The 17,240-nt window shown below is 43.1% G+C and overlaps 1 protein-coding gene across 1 annotated transcript in view; it reads right to left on the bottom strand.

The window, feature by feature from the left end:
- Positions 1–17,014, bottom strand: part of Ccdc83 (coiled-coil domain containing 83) — a 39,616-nt gene extending 22,602 nt beyond the window's left edge. The window contains exons 1-4 of the mRNA XM_052714099.1: positions 16,920–17,014; positions 10,432–10,516; positions 7,745–7,907; positions 3,861–4,028 (exon numbers count right to left, since the gene is read on the bottom strand). Of these exons, the coding sequence (XP_052570059.1) occupies positions 3,861–4,028; positions 7,745–7,907; positions 10,432–10,516; positions 16,920–17,014 (511 nt within the window). The remainder of the gene's footprint in view (positions 1–3,860; positions 4,029–7,744; positions 7,908–10,431; positions 10,517–16,919) is intronic.
- Positions 17,015–17,240: the final 226 nt, after the last annotated feature.

The raw sequence follows: 17,240 nt of genomic DNA, 5'->3' as shown, positions 1-17,240 counted from the left end.
CTATTTATTAGTGATAGAGCAAGATGAAAAGTTTAAGCCTCAAAAGGTGCTGAGGGATCTTATAACCGAAGCTCCTTCGAAACGAAAATGAAGAACAAGGGCCTAAGTCTGCCTCAGAGAGTGGAGAGAAACGAAACTGTATAAAGGAGGCCGGTCTGCCCCTCCCCCAACAGTTATCAGCTCCATAATCAAGACACTGGGAAAGCTGCTGGGTAAGCCCGACAAAGATGTCTGCCCTTAGCCATGCGCATTCTCAAAGGGCAGCCAGACTGCAAGGAAGAAAGCGGTTATTTCAGGTGGTGATGTGTGTGATAAAGTCAGATCCTCTATTTCAGATAAGAGGAAATATTTGAGCAGAGTCTACCCAAGGTGATAACAGTCAGCACCGAGGCACCTGTACTTCTCCAAAGGACTTTAAGGTGACAGTGGTCAAATTTAGTTGTTCATTGTAGCATCTTATCAGCTGTGTTTATGTAGACCATATGCAAGATGTTGAAAGTCAAGGTGTATTTTCCCATGTGGATAACGTTGGAAATCATGTCTGCTAGATTTTTGGACAGATCCACCAAGCCTTATTTAATTTACGTAGGCGAATTTCTAACCGGTCTTATTAAATAAAAAACACGGAGCCAGAAATTTGGGTTAAAGCCTGAGAGAAATCAGAGGAATAGGACAGACCACACTTCAACCTTACCTCACTGATACCTCAGCTTCCAAAGACGAGCTACTTCCTGTCTACCCACGCCTGTATGCCTTGCTGTTCTGCCATCCGACTTGCTCTCTCTGTCCAGCTATATTGCTTCCTCTTCCTGCCCAGCTCTGCCACTTTTTGTCTATCTGTACAAACCTCCAGACCTCCATGGTTAACTAGTGTTGGAATTTAGGGTGTGTGCCACCATACCTGGCTCTGTTCCCAGTGTGGCATTGAACTCATGGAGATCCAGACAGATCCCTGCCTCCTAAGGGATAGTTTTAAGGGCATGTGCTACCATTGCCTGACTTCTGTGTTTATTTATAATGGCTGGCCTTTTCCCTCTGATCCTCAGATAAATTTTATTGGTGGACACGAATAAAATATCACCACAAACTTATTCTCTGATTAAACAAAAGTACTAAGACTGCTGTAGACCCTAACTGCCATTTAGGGCTCTGTTTCAAGGGGCAAAATTTGCTTTTTTGTTGTTGTTGTTGCATGTGAAGTATTTATTTTCTGGGAAAAAGTTTTCCAGCAAATTTTATTTTTGAAATTTAGACAATCTTTTTAGCCTCAGACACTTTTATTTTTTAATGTTTTAAATTGAAATAGAATTTTATCACTTCTCCCTTCCCTTTCTTTCTTCAATCTCCTTTCAGTTATCCTCCTCAAATCCTCCCATACCCCCTCTCAAGGTGACAGCCTCTTTTTCTTTGATTTTATTTGTTGAACACACACACACACACACACACACACACACACACACACACACACACACATCCTCCTGAATACATTTTTGTTGTTGGTAAGTATATGGTGTCTCAAGGCTGACCACGGTGCATTGAGCAACCAGTGAAGGGGCTCATTCATGGGAGATGCTCATTCTCCTTCTCCCAATAGTCAATAGTTGTCTGAAGTTCTTTGTCTAGTGGTGGAACTCTGTGAAATTGGGGGCATTTTCTTAACAGACCAAGGCCAGACCAAGGCAGCCACAGCAGAACTCTGGGATCTTGGGCTAATGGGAAGGAGATGGCAGGTCTGGTCTTTCAATACCCAAACTGAGGGTGCTACTAGGCAGCTAGAGAGCCGAGCAAGTTCCTGCATCCTCATCTGTACTTTGTGTTTGTGTAGCACTTCTCCCTATTAGATGAGGACAGCTGAAGGTGAAATGACTTCTGGGTACTGTTGTGTTACTGTTCCCCTGACACAATACATTTTGAAAAAATATTTTGGAGAAAATTGAATGTGGCCAACTGGTAGCCAGCCATTGGCGGGCAGTGGTCTGAGACTTCAGAAATTGGGTTGTGGCAGCCAATAATGGCTCATCGGGGCAACTAAGGTAGAGGGGAGTGGAGGCAATTAAGAGGAAGAGCTCCTCCCAGTGGTGGACAGGGGTCAGGACGGGTCCTCTGATAGAGCTGAGCAAGATTGTATGAGGCATGAAGAAGAGAGATGGGCAGGTTTGGGGAGCTAGTCCAGCTTGACACCTAGAAAGTGAGAAATGGAGGTCTGTGTTGTTCTAGACAACATATGCCCATCCACACAGTGTCTATTTCTCATTTTCATTTGGAATATCATGACTATTTAATTCTTCCAGTCTATCTTATGAAATTTCTTTCTTTGATGCAGGCCCTAGCCCATCAGGTTAATGCTAATTGTTTATTTAATCTTTAAACATGGACATCTAAAAGTTGCAGTGGGTCGGAACTTTAGCTGTAATCTATTTTTCATTCTTAGCATCTGAAAGAAATTGTAAAACCTGGAATCAGGTAACATGGTAATTCTTTGCTGTAAACAACCCAAAAAGGATAATCAAATACATTCTGAAGGTCTAGTTGAATTGCCATATTAATACTGAAAAAGCAATATTAACATGCTCCCTTGTTCTAAGCTCTATATAGCATCCTATGGATTGTTTTTTCTTAAAAACAGAATAGAGTGCACAGCGCAAGGGTTATTGTGAAAATCTCATGGCTGCCTTTTGTGATTCCGTTGGTGCTTCCTGTAGCCATGACCCTTACTAGCCACTCACTGTTGAAGGCAGCCAAAGAAAGCAGGGCTATGGAGGAACCTCCTTGGAGAAGTTTGAGACACCACAAGTAGGCACTTGAGAGATTATGAGTTTATGCTTCAAGACTGTTGGCTGTTCAGCTGTTCAATCAATCGTGGTCACTTCTGAGAAGCTAACCCCAAACCATGCAGGCTAATGCTTGTTGGCCAACACTTTACCTTCTGGTTGTCTCTGACTCTCATTTGGTTTTATCAACTGCTGCCTATGGCAGTCTGTGGTGTGATCCTTTACTCATTTGACTGATCCTGTCTCAAGCTTATATCCAATCCCTGGTCCTCATTAGCTTTCAAGGCTAATTCATGATTCTCCTGTCATGAGAGTGTGTGTCTAGGTTCTTCCTGTGGTACTGCATCTGTACCCTTTGATGTGGGGGACACAGTGTGCATTTAAATGGATAACAACTTTTCCTTTGGCCCTTGGTCCTCAGTACCCCACCACCACCACCACACCCAACTCAAGTACCATCTCAGGTTTTTGTGGGCTCACAGCTGGTTGTCCTGTTTGGATAATGAATTATTATGGGAGTGCCCTGGCTTTTCGTTTACTAAACATGGGCTTTCTGCTCTATGGTGATATTTTATTTGTGCTGAAATGTGATTTTATTTGTATGTTAATAAATAAAGGTGCCTGGGGGTCAGAGCTAATAGCAAACCATAGCAGAAGTCTGGCAGTGGTAACACACACCCTTAATCCCGATCACATGACAGGCAGATCTCTGTGTGTTCAAGGACACAGCCAGCATGGAGACACATGCTTTTAATCTCAATACCAACCATAGAAGACCTGGAGGTCTGTATAGACAGGCAGTGATGAGGAGGTCATGTGGTTGGGTTTACAACCAATGAGAAGGCAGAACAGAAAGTCAATAAAAAGACAGACACACAGGAAGTAGGTCTCTTTCTCAGGGGAAGGACAGCAGCGTCAGTGGGTGGTAAGAAGGCGGTCTTGGTCTCAGCTCTCAGCTACTGCTCTCTCACCTCCGGTGCTTTTAACTCTGCGTTTGGTTCTGTGTTTTTTATTTAATAAAACCATTCAGAATTACATCTACACTGCTCATTATTTTATTGAATTTGAATGAGCTCTGCGGCAACTGACCTGACATTTTCTCGGCATTTTCTTTGACTGTTTCGATGTCATTTTGTAAGGAAACAATGAGTTGAGCGTGCTGAGCACTCCCTGAATTCTTGTACTCTTCCCAATACTCCTTTTCACTGAGTTTCTCAAGAAACAGCTTCTCAGCATCATTTATTTGTAAGCGCATTTCTGTTGGAAAGAAAAGCAAGGCACATGTCATTTCTGCCATCCCTGGAACCGTTCTATAGTACAGTCTGTTTTCACAAAGTTAAGGCCTGGTGTTAAAATGCAATTAACTCATAAATACTCTATGTGCAATTTTGGGAAATCAAAACGATTAAGATGATTAGATATCCCTCATGACAAATCTAAGTAAAATGAAACTTTCAACTCTGTAGTAGATACATGGTTTAGGACTATGTAAACAAAGAATTATATATGCCTAGGAACCCACAAACTTCAATCTATGATCGTTTCATATGGGTTCCTGTTGGTTCAAGTCCTCATATCTCATGATAGCTTTGTGAAAATGAGTTTAATGTTTTATTTTATGGTGTATGGGTGTTTTGCCTGAATGTATGTCTGTGCATCACAAGCATACCTGGTACCTGAGGATGCCAGATGGCACCAGATCCTCTGGGACTGTAGTTGTGGATGGTTGTAAACCACCATGTGGGCGTGAGGAGCTGAATCTGGGTCCTTTGTTAAAATACAGGCAGTGCTCTTAATTGCTGAGCCAATTCTCCAGCCCCCCTACAATTTCTTATGTAAAATGGCTTTTTCAGTCATTAATGCCTCTGAGCAAAAATAATTTCAAGTCCTTTGCAGAGGATAACCTTGAACTTCTAATCACCCTCTCCCCCACACACACACACTACACACACACACACACAGTGCTAGGATTACAGGAACACTACCATGCTCAATTTTGACAGTCACTTTTATCAGTCGATTGTTTGATTCAGTCATTGCAGTTTCAATTTTTGGCTTTTCTTTTGAGAAATGCTAGCATACAACAGTCAGAAACATGTCTTCTCCCATCTCCCACACTGTCAGACTGCAGGGTGAAAGATGAGTTCCCGATTAAATAGGTGCAGAGGCTGAACTAAAACCTTCTTGGCCTGCCCTGGTGCACTTGCTAAGCATGATGTTTTATTCAGTTCGTAGGCCCAAGTATAATATTGCCGAAAGTCTGCATGTAGGAAGCAGTTCTCAGAGCCACATACAGAGAACCTCACAGTGGCTTGGCTCACTCCTCCAATTGCCTGGTTTTTGAGAGTCTCCTGAAGGCTACACTATACTAATCATGTCTGCAAAGCCCGCCTTCTTAGACCTGGCAGTTAGCTGGTTGGCTCAGTAGGTGTTTATATACAGGGTGCCCTGAGTCGAGAGGTCTAAGGGACCTTGGGCATGGTGTCCCTAGATATACATGAGATCATAAATCCCCTAAATGGTGCTTGTTAATGTCATTAAAGAGTTGTGAAAACCAGATGGGCAACTATCCTCCCATTTGGCAGACTGCTACTGTCTGAATCCGTGCTACATTTGGCTCTTGAGGGCGGACTAGTAGATGTCATCGAAGTTTGATATATATACATGCCAGCTGGCTTACTTTGACTCCCTTTCCCCCCGTTTTTTCTAGTAATAAACACACAGATATGCACACAAGCTTATACAGAGATTTTTTTTTTTTTTTTTTTTTTTTTTTTGGTTTTTCGAGACAGGGTTTCTCTGTGTAGCTTTTGCGCCTCTCCTGGAACTCACTTGGTAGCCCAGGCTGGCCTCGAACTCACAGAGATCCGCCTGGCTCTGCCTCCCGAGTGCTGGGATTAAAGGCATGCGCCACCACCGCCCGGCGATTTTTTTTTTTTTAAAGGAAAATCAGAGACCTGATAGACAAGAGGTCCTGGATACAGCCAGGCAGCATTTGCCCTTTCTGTGGTTTGCTACTGTGAAGAACACCCAGCTCAAGCTGGACTTTTAGCCACTTGAACATGTTCTAGCTAAAAGCTGGGAGGCAAAGGCTCCAGCAGTGCCTCTCAGATCTTCCTGTGCACCAGAGATCCCTGGAGCTTGTAAAAAAAATGCAAATTCTGCCATCCAAGTACTAACCAGGCCCAGTTCTGCTTAGCTTCTAAGACAAGACTAGAGTGGGTGGATTCAGGGTGGGATGGCCATAGTTCTCCACAGCTGATGGCTTCCGGCAGGGATGGAGGTGGGGATGGGGGTGGGGAAGGACTCTGTTTTCTTTAAGGGGCTGGCCACTGGGAGTTTGACTATGCTCTAGTATATGGGCAACACAAATTGAACTTGGTTTTTTTTTTTGTTGTTGTTGTTGTTTTCTTTTTGGGGAGGGGAAGTCTCCTACAAGGGTGTGTGTAGGAGGGCAGACCTGGGAGGACTGAGAAGTGAGTATGATCAGGATGCATGATGTGAAGTTACCAAATAATCAATACAAATATTATGTTGGAAAAAACGCAGATGCTGATTCAGCAGGCCGGGGTGGGAGGGTGGGGGGCTAAGAGTCTTTGATTCTAAGAAGTTCCTTCATGAGTCTGTTCTACCTCAAAACAAATTTCTTGCAAGGGACTGCCTGGCATGCATGTAGCTATCACAGAAGTTCTTTCCTGAGGCAGTTGCTGTCTCCCTTTCTCTCTCTTCCTTCGTCTCTGTGGCATTCCTTATTCTGGAAGCTTCATATGTCTTGCCTTCCCTCTCCTCTAGGAAGTCATGCAACTTGGCCCCCGCTTAGGTTTTTTTGTTTGTTTGTTTGTTTGTTTGTTTTTAATGTCAACTTGATACAAGCTAGAGTCATATTGGAAGTGGGAACCTCAATTGAGAAAATACCCCCACCAGACTGACCTGTGGGAAAGCCTGTGGTAGATTTTCTTGATTGATGATTGATGTGGAAGGGCCCAGCCCATTGTGGACCTTGTCATCACTGGGTTAGTGGTCCTGAGAGGTATGAGAAGGCAGGCTGAGCAAGCCATGAGGGGCAAGTCGGTAAGAAGCACTCTTTCATGGCCTCTACTTAGTTCCTGCCTTGAGTTCCTGACCTGACTTCCTTCAGTAATGGACTGTGACCTGAGAGCTGTAAGCTGTAATAAATGCTTTCCTCTCCAAGTTGCTTTTTGTTGTCATGTTTTGTTACAGACATAGAAACCCTCAGACAGCATGGCACCCTGTGCTTTGTCCCTCCATACTAATAGGTGCACCGCAACTGAAGCCGTGGCCAGAAAGGAGCTTAGCCAGAGCACCTGGGCAGCCACCGTGACGTCATTGCCAACTCAAGGGATCATTGTCAAAGTGGTTTTGGAAATGCCAGCAAGAAGTGTAGGATGAAAGAACAGGGAAAAGAAATGCAAGTATTAAAATTACGCGTGTAATTTACCAGAAGGGTCACGTGTTTCCAGTAGTAAGAGTATGTCTTGTGTCTTCTACTGCCATCCCTAGAATCATTTCCCTAACTCCCCTTTCCCAATTCTAAGCTATCTTTCTCCAATCCAACATGGGGCTTAATTCCATTAGATTGGGGAAGGGATGCCCATGATTACATTCACTTTATCATGCCCAAATCAAAAGCAAAGGTGAGGTCAACGAAGCCCTTCAACAACAGAACTTCAGACAAAAGGACACCCCCTGGGAGAGCTCAGAGCTCAGGACACCAGTGGGGCTGGAGGGCAGATGGGTTTCATTCCCGGCCTAGCTCCTTTGCCCTAGTCCTCCTCCTCACTGGGCCTCTGCGCATGTCATTCTTTCCTACTCCTGTCTGTATCCCTGGAAGGACTGCCGCTGTGGTAGAGATGACGTAATCGGAAATACAGTCACAACATTTTGAACACACTGAAAGACAAAGGCACGAACGAATACAGCATTCACGATAATTTCCCAAGCTTCTAACTCGCCTTTCAAGTTTTTCTCCTGGTTTCTTTCAAACTCCCATTTTTCCTTCATTGCTTCCTCGACGTCCTCCCTTGTCACGATCGGGGCTCCCTCTGACTTCTCCTCAGTCAGCTCTTTCAGGAGGTTCTTTATGTGCCATTTCTGTTCTTCTTTGAGGCGTCTATTCTGCCGTAGACATCAACGGTCATTAAAGACGTCTGCTCAGCTATTTACACTGTTTACCCAGAACACAGACACACACTGAGGCTTGCGAAGGGGGGAAACACGTTTACTTAACTAAGGTATACAGTGCTGCCTCTAAGAGCTTACAGGACATGTAAAATTCAAAATAAAATCTACCAGTGCAATAACCATCAGTAGAATGCTGTGTCTTTAAGAATATGCTACCAATTTTCCAGTCTCTCATCCTCCCACGGGCTCCACGGACATTTAAACCAAACCTTGGAGCTAATTTTTTTGAACCTTCCATCAACCCTGCTCTTCTCAAGTCTCCCTAACTTAGCCATCTACCGTGTGTGTGAGGCTGTGTGCTGGGCAAAACGGAAAAAAGTCGTGCTGTTCTAGAAACTCCATTGTTCTTTGCTCTCATCACAAATGACCCTACTTTGTTCTCTTCTTCTAGGATAATGGTTATTCACCATTCCAGACTTTACACTGGAAATAAAAGACATGTTATTCTTGTGGGTGTCTGATCCACGCTTCTGAGATGTATATCTAATGGACTTAAAGTTTATTCTAGCCATTGTTGTCTTACTGTGCGTTTCGAGGAATCAAAAAAACGAGAGAATGAACCACACACTAACCTGCCCTACAGTAATCACCATCGTGAGTCCTTTATGATGCAGTCAATGGTATCAGAAAATGACTTGAACTCATGAGAAAACACAGGAGTGGCAATATAAAGAACCGCACAGGTAAATCTGAAACTTACGTAATTTTACTTTTTGAAATTACATTATTTTAAAAACTATGTAGTGTTGCAGTAAAGATAGACCTACATTTCATTACCAACCAATCAATCACAATTTATTAAGTGTGTTTTGTATGACAGTACCTCTGAGGAGGGCGGGAGGGCATAGAGCAACATCTTTGTATGTTATTGAGCTTGAGTTGGTATTAATTTTAACTAGATTACTATGAATTAGGATGCTAATTAGAATCCTCAAGAAAGTCACTAAGAAAACAACAAAATAATAGTTAAAAGAGTAACTAGAAGACGTGTAACACAAAAGTCAGTAATGGGAGAAGAAAAGTAAAAAGGAACCTGAGGCAGAAAACAAAGAGGGAAAGGTGGGTGTGGTGGCACACGCCTGTAACCCCAATACTTGGAGGGTGAAGGGAGGAACGCGGTGTCTCAGTCCTGACCACCCTGGACATAGGAGTGCAGGTACTGACCAGTGCAGAGTGTGCGCTAGCCCCTTTGAAGGCAGCCCATCTTCCTTCGTGCACGGGATCGCACCGTGTGGGACCTCAGCTAGATTGGCAAGGCGTCTTTTCACTCTTACTATCCACCTGTGCCTGTTTTAATCCTTGTTACAAGTACTGACCACTGTAACGACATCAGAGTCATGGGCATACCCCCAGGAACTTGTCAAGTTCCACAGATCAGTGTGGAGTGGACAGGAGCTCTCATTTTTACGAGAGAGAAACTGAGGCTGATGCCAGATTTTTTTCCAGAAAGATGCCACTAGAAGGTCATACAGTCAGGATGCAAACTCAGGACTCTGACTCCAGAGTCCATTAAAATGTAAAGATACAGCCTTTAAAAACAAAACTTCAGCCAGGTGCAGTGCACACGTATAATGCTAACATTCAGAAGGCTGGGGCAGGAGAATCATGAGTTCAAGGCCAGGCTGGGAGGTATAGTGAGATTCTGTACAGGTGTGTGTGTGTGGGGGGGATGGTAAACAGTTAACTGTAGAAGTTTCCAGACCATACAAAGTCAATCAGTGAAGGAAGGTGTGTCTTGTTTCTCCTTGTGACTGTGATCTCCGAGGACATAACTTGGGTTCATTATCATTTTCCATTTACAGATCCATCATTTCTGTTGTGATGGACACAGCCGGCATCCCTTTGTTATTCACATTAATCTTATTTTTAAACATTTTAATTGCCATGTATGTATGTACGTATGTGCATGGATGCATGCCACGGAGCATATGTAGAGATCAGAGGACCATTTGTAAGTCTCTCTGTCCACCACGTGGCTTCTGTGGATCAAACCTGGGTTGACAAACTTGGTAGCAGGTGCTTTTACCTACTGACTGAGCTGGTGACCCTCAAACTGACTTTTACAGAATAATCTTTAAGTATACCATTAGTGATTTTAACAGTCGGGATTATTATCGTTCTAAATGCATTTACATGTGCACACTCTGGGAAAAGCTGAAACTTAGACTCAGAGATGGAAAAGAGAGAAGCGGTGTTTTACAGATTGGATAAACAAGAAGTCCAAAGGTAAATGTGATTTCTAGGGTGTCTGTCCTCACAATCTAAGGAACATGATTGAACTGACTCCCACTGGCATCCTGGATACCATGGGAACAGTAGTACCTGCTTGCCTCACATGCATGAAGAAACCTGATTGTAAGTCAGCCGATTCCAAGCACTGAAGAGACGTTCCATCATGACTCGCCATGGTTCCGGCATACATGCTCAGTGCCTACCTACCGTCCAAAGTGACACTTACCCTGTCTTGGTACCTTTGGTTCCTGTCCCTCAGCTTCTTGATCTGAAACATGAACCGTTCCACTGCATTCTCCTTTATTTCACGACTGAGAAGAAACGAAGATGTGTGGGTTAGTTCCCTCGGGGGAAAGGTAATGAGGCTACATTTTAATCTTAAACTAAATTGCCAAATACCTTCAAAAGCCAATTTAGGGATAAGACTCTCCTCTATGAGATTTTTGTCAGGCTTTTGTTTGTTTGTTTGTTTCTGAGATGGGGGTCTCACTATGTAGCCCTGACTGACCTAGGACTCGCTGTGTAGACCATGTTGGCCTTGAACTCGGAGAGATCTTGCCTCTGGCTCCTGAGTACTGGGATCTAAGGAGAGCTAGTGTTTTTCACCTGTTTAATTCATTAAAATATATATTGGGTGAATATCAAGCTTTTAAAAGAAGCATTCCTGCTTTTATTTCATAGATGTAATTTATGTTCTAATTCTCTATAGTCCAGCTTAAAGAAAGCCTAGGAAAGAACACACAGAAAACATGCTTTCTAGATGTTCTCATCCAGAGATGCCTCTAGAATTCTAAAAGCATTCAGACAAAAAATAAAAGACCAAACAAGATTGTCTGAGGCAAGCACATCTTGGACTACTAGAGTAACCTGGGCATGCCCACCAATTCATGCTTGTTACTGTGTGTTCTTCTCTAAGCGTTAAAACTTCCCTGTCACAAATCATTTGTTTAGCACCCAATAAGTATTTGTTGACTACCTGTCCATGTGAAAAACAGAGCAGGAAGGCTCAGGGACAGGAAATCAGAGTCGATGGCTATTTGAAATGCTTGTGCATTCTGTATTTCTGGAAGAGAGTACATCTTGGAACTCTAAGCTTGAGACTGAAGTAGGCTATAGAAATCACTTCACCCAGATTCTCCGTTTTAGTTAAAAAATAAAGTACACAGTTTTAAATCTTGCTTCTTACCATTTCTTGCCTTCTTGATCGCAGGCAAAGCAAATCTCAGGACTAAAATCTCAAGCTGTCAGATAAAGAAAGCCACACCCAGCTCTATGTACTATTATGTGGAATAAATTAAGAAATCACACATGAAGGATGCACTCAGCGAGTGCTCATAAATTCTTGTTGAATCTGCCATGCTATCGGCACTTTCTCCAAAATCTCGTTTATTTTTATGACCTTGTATACCTTAGGAGAGAGGAAACTAAGGCTCCTTCCTTCCACAAGATGAGAAAATGAGAAACAAAGGTAGCAAATCACACAGTGGCCCTCCACAAAAAGACACCAATTTGAGCACCGAGAACACTGATTTAGCCCTGCTTCGCCATTGCCTGCATAGTTCACATAACCGCTTTGGCCTTAGCTTACTCTTCTATAAAAAAGATTAGGAGTGGTAAGATGCCTGCCCGTCTGGCAAGCCAAGACTGACAGCCTCAGTTTGATCCTGAGACCACAATCACATGCTCGCGCACACACACACACACACACACACACACACACACACACGAACACATATACACACACAGGCTAAATGAATGTCTAAAAAAAGATCAAAGGAGATGAGCTCCATAGCTCAGCAGTTTCAAACCGCCACCATTTCTGTTCTCCTCTGTTCCCCATCATGCCACCACAGCCTCGCTGGCTGCCACTTGGCTCCGCGCTGCTTTGGGAATTACAGAGATGGTTTAGAGCAAGGCCTTCATGACCTTTGTCTTCAGGGAGTGCAACTAACTAGTTGTGGAGCAAATAAACACACAAGCACAGTTTACACACGGTGATGAATACTATGTGGGACTGTGAGACAGAGAGTAAATGGAAGGCCTGCCTTCTACCCAACAGGGGAAAAAAAGCCTCTGGCTAAGTAAGGCTTTTACTTCTGATAAAAGAAGTAATTTCTCCCCATCTCTTGTCTCCTGGTGTACACGTGTGCGTGTGCATGTGTGTGTGTGTGTTTGGGGGGGAGTTAGCAACAGAAACCTGGGCCTCATTCATATTACACAAATGTTCTACCACTGAGCTATACCCCCAGCTTTCTAGCTCTCATTTTTATGGATAAAAAATGAAAATATTATGAGTAAAAGTTATCTGAACTGTGCAGGCTACTTGCATAATTTTTGTAATATGGGAATAGACAGATCTCAAGTATGTTGTCAAGTATGGTTGAGACTGAGTCTTTGATGACCTTGAAGAGAGTGACTCCATGGCCACAGCTAAGAACCTTTCTTGGTGATGACTGAACAGTCAGTGAGCAGACTGGAAACCACATCCACCCCAAGGCAGGTCCTCCATAAGAGACACATATACCAAAAACGTTCTTTGCTCATCTGAAATTCTAATTTAATTACTAAGCTTGTATTTTCATTTGTTACATCTGAAAAAGCCTACAGTTTTTACTCTGAGCATTTAGGAGCCAATGGTTGAGGGCTTAGTGTCCTGCTCATCCTGCAGTGAGCAATGCTGATGACTGATTACTAGCCACAGTTCTTAGAGAATTCCAAGTAGTTTTCTGCTTCCCTGGCCCCCTTGTATAGGTCATGGCAATTGCAGGTCTAACTTTGACTTTCCTTGGCTTTCTGAAGAGGTGGGTTTACCGGGAAGCATTAAAACTTAACTGCAGAACCCCACACTCTTGGCTATTAGGTGGAATTTTCTTCGTTTTCTAATTCTTTCCATTTTTATATGTCCCCCACCAATGCCTCAGCATCTTACATATCATGCCGAGGGCCAAAGTAGCTGGGATGATAAACCCATACATATTACAGTGATTTGTTTTTTCAAGGCAGGGTTTCTTTGTGTAGCTGTGGCTGTTCTGGAACTTGCTATGTAGACGAGGCTGGCTTGAACTCAGAGATCCATCTGCCTCTCCTCCAGAGTGCTGGGACTAAAGGCGTATGCCGCCATGTCTGGCTTTTAAGTGATCTTAAAATGGCTCATTTTGACTACAAAGCATAGTGGTATTATGTACCATCTCCCTCCCATGTAGTTAAATGTTACAGGTGTACAGATTTTTCCCTTCCTCAAAAACAAATTTTAAAAAGATTTATTTATTTATTTATGCATATGGGTATTTTGCCTGCATGCATGTCTGTGCACCACTTGTGAGCCTGATGCCTGTGGAGGTCAGAAGGGCTCTATTCCCCTGGAACTGGGGTTACAAATGGTTGTGAGCCACCATATGCATGCTAGGAATAAAACCCAGTTCTCTGGAAAAACAGCAAATGTCCTTAACCTCCACAGTCATCTCTCCAGTCCTAAGAAACATACATTTTTAAATTACAAGTAGTTTTATTGTCTATTTCATCCAGGGTATATTTAAAAATTAATGTGTAGAAATGAAGAGTTTGAAACATCATTTTATTAATCTAACAAATCAGAACACAAGTTTGAATTTCACAAGGTTCTGTACTTTTCTATGTATTTTTTAAAATCAATAATCATACCCAAACCTATCCAGCTACTTTCATTGTAGAAAGCCAAGGAAAAAGTGTAAGGGAGGAAATAAAACCCATCACTAGAAACCATCATTATTTGGCATCTTCAGTATCTGCTCTTCAAAAAGCCACATTCCAGGGAAGCTAGGGCCCTATCGTCGTTTTGTGACAGAGTTCCTGTGTGCATGGGACTGCCTGATCCAGGGCTGTGGTAGGTAGCCTCTGCTTTTCCCGTGTATGCTCACCGGTGGGCGAGAAAGCACCTGGTTCGTGGCAGGCATTTCAACACTCAGTTGAGCGCTTTACATTTCTATTCCTATATTGATAGGCAAAGTGGTATCTTAGTTTTAACTTCATGAGTGTGATTTTGCACCCGAATAAGACTCAACAGTGGTTATTACTCAAGGAAGAAGCGCTGAGTTTACACTAAGTACCAGCCGCACTGGGTGTTGCAGAGATAGAAGATTCAGTGTTCAGAATTTGTTGAAGAAGAACTGAGCAGAAACCACTTTCCAGTGTTTGCCTTCATCTCAGCTCTAAGTGTTTAAACTATCTGCTCCACATAAAAACAAACCCACAAACCACCCATTCAAATAAACTTTGGTTTCAAAATCTTTATTTGTATTTTCTGTTTTTTAAATCTACAATTATATACACACTCATTTCTCTGTCTGTATCTGTATCTGATGTAGGAAAACTAGGTATAAAGGAGAAAATAAGACTCGTTACTCAGAGCTGACAGCTACATAGACTTAGCATAGACACTAAGAATCCTTTCTACACACACAACCACAAAATCTCATAGGCTCGTTTTCTTTGGATGACATTTTTGAAGTCCAGCTGCTCAGAAACCATGAATCACTATCTACTGTGTGTTTACTGCCTTATGATGACATGGGGCAGGATGAGAAATACAAGATGCTGCCCGGGCAGTTCTTCCTTAGATGCTGACAAAAGTTCTGTTACAGGGAACACCCAGAATAAGTAAACGGTCATCAGCGGAACATAAGCCAGCAGGCGTTTGGCTGTTATAGTCCATGGGATTATTTATTTCATTTTTAACAAATTACAAAGAACACAGGCTTGGGAACAGTCATGTATTGTCTATCACAAGCTCATGAAACACTTCTAACATTGGCCTCTGTGTAAACCTCTGTGAAAGAGGGAAAAGACTGGCCTCTGTTGACCCCAATGAGAGAGAGCTGTAATTGGATGTCATCCCAAGACCACAGAGCATGTGAGAACCAGGGTGTGTTCATAGAGCCCAACTTTTTTACACTGCTTACAGGAGAAGAAAGAGCTCAGTTACGATGCGAAATGCATGCAGTGATGCCTTGTCATCACTGAGGGGTACCTCCAGGAATAGGTGTAACCCAGGGGCTGTGTCTTTGTTAGAATTCCGACCCTTTACTCTCTGCCTTCTAGACAGAATGAGAACACAGATGGGAGTTTCTGTAGGAGAAGAGGAATTTTCCCTGATTATTGATAAGACAATTTTCTTTGTACAGACTGAGTCACCAGCATCACAGCCCTCCCCCTTCCCCCCTCCCCCGCCACTTTCAGCCTTAGATCCCTCCAGTAAATGGTTCCCTTTCCTAATCTCAGTGTTCTGCTTGCACTGGCCCTTACTCCCCTGGAGTCTGCCATTTCCTGAAAATGAATGCCTTTTCACATCCTGGTGTCTTTTTCATGAGCCACATTCTTCCACTCTCTCCACAGCTGTCTTCTTCCAGAGAGAAACTCACATGGTTTTTCCAAACCCTCTGACTAGGTCAAGTCCTTCTCTCCCTAGCTACATGTCTCTGCCATGCTTCATCACAGCAGGGATCATGTGGTCCTGTTCACTGCTGTACTCTGGGCCCAGCACTTGTCATACATGAGAAATAGGCAAATAGTTGTTGAATGAAAACATGAATGATTTCATTCTTATCTGGAAATTTACTAACACGTTTCCATGAATTCTTTAAAGATTGCACATTAGAACACCTATCCAGTGCCAAACTTGACAGTTACAAGCTCTCAAGAAGCTATGTGTCGAAATAAAACATCTTCACCTCCTGGGAGTGAGATATTATGAAGTGCTCTCATTATTAAAAATAATTCTTAAGCCAGGAGTTGTGGCACACACCTATGTAGTTGGCGTTTTCTCCAGTCCCACTCAGACCCAAGTAAACACACAGAGACTTATATTACTTATAAATTGTATGGCCGTGGCAGGCTTCTTGCTAGCTAGATCTTACATCTTAAATTAACCCATTTCTATTAATCTATAAGTTTCCACGTGGCTTATGGCTTACCGGTACTTTACATCTTGCTTCTCATGGCAGTGGCTGGCAGCGTCTCCTGACTCAGCCTTTCTGTTCCCAGAATTCTCCTCTCTCTTTGTCCTGCCTATACTTCCTGCCTGGCTACTGGCCAATCAGCACTTTATTAACCAATCAGAGCAACACATTCACAGCATACAGATATGCACAGCATGCCTGTAATTCCAGAAATTAAGAGACCGAGATGGGAAGATTGTCATTGAAGCAGGAAGATTGTTCCAAGTTCAAGGTCAGAGACTCCATCTCAAAAGAAAAAACCAGGGTAGACTGTGACTGAGGAATGACAGACAAGGTCGTCATCTTGTTTACACACACACACACACACACACACACACATACACATACACACACACTTCTTCAAATTGCTTGGATTTGATGTGTAGTTATTTAGAAATAAAGACAAGCTGGAATATCTAAGAAATAGAAAGGCAAATAAAAAGAAATGCCTTCTCCTCTCAGTTTACACTAACTATTCCACAGTGTATTTTGAGGTAAGCCAGCAAGCTGCTGTCTATGTAGAAAAGAACACACTACCATGAAGGGAGTCAAAAGCACACCAAGGAGGGCTGTTTCCCAGGTCCTGCCTGGCATCTGCCCACAGATCAGCGGTGTGATGTCTCAAATCCATTTCAGTTTTCTTGGCAGTGCTTGACTCCATCACTCCTGTGCACAGTTACTTAAGTCTTAACAATGACTCTGTCAGCATGGGGCAGTTTTCAGATTCAGAATATAGACTTACTGGTAGTCCAGAAGTGCTTCGCTGGTAGGCAGCTTCGTATCTTTGGGTGGTCCATCTTGCGCATCTTTTTTATTTCCTTTTCCCGAGCTGTCCATGGTTCTGGTTGGCCACTAAGAAATCTACCTGAAGAGCAAACAGAGGTAAGAAAAGTGAGTCGGCTCCGTCTTGGCCACTCTACTTGTGCTGACTCTCAAAAACCACCACTGGGGCTTAAGACTGCAACTCTGTCCTGGGTGCTTCTTGTCCCCAGATCTAGCACCATCCATAAGGCTGGAGCACCCTCAAGCAGCGTTGCCCATCGTTCTTCTTAATGACCAAAGG

This window comes from Peromyscus californicus, unplaced genomic scaffold (assembly GCF_007827085.1).
Source record: "Peromyscus californicus insignis strain IS unplaced genomic scaffold, ASM782708v3 Scaffold_4__1_contigs__length_199733344, whole genome shotgun sequence".
Taxonomy (NCBI): domain Eukaryota; kingdom Metazoa; phylum Chordata; class Mammalia; order Rodentia; family Cricetidae; genus Peromyscus; species Peromyscus californicus.
Note: the sequence above shows the minus strand (reverse complement) of the source record. Positions and strands in the feature narration are given on the sequence as shown.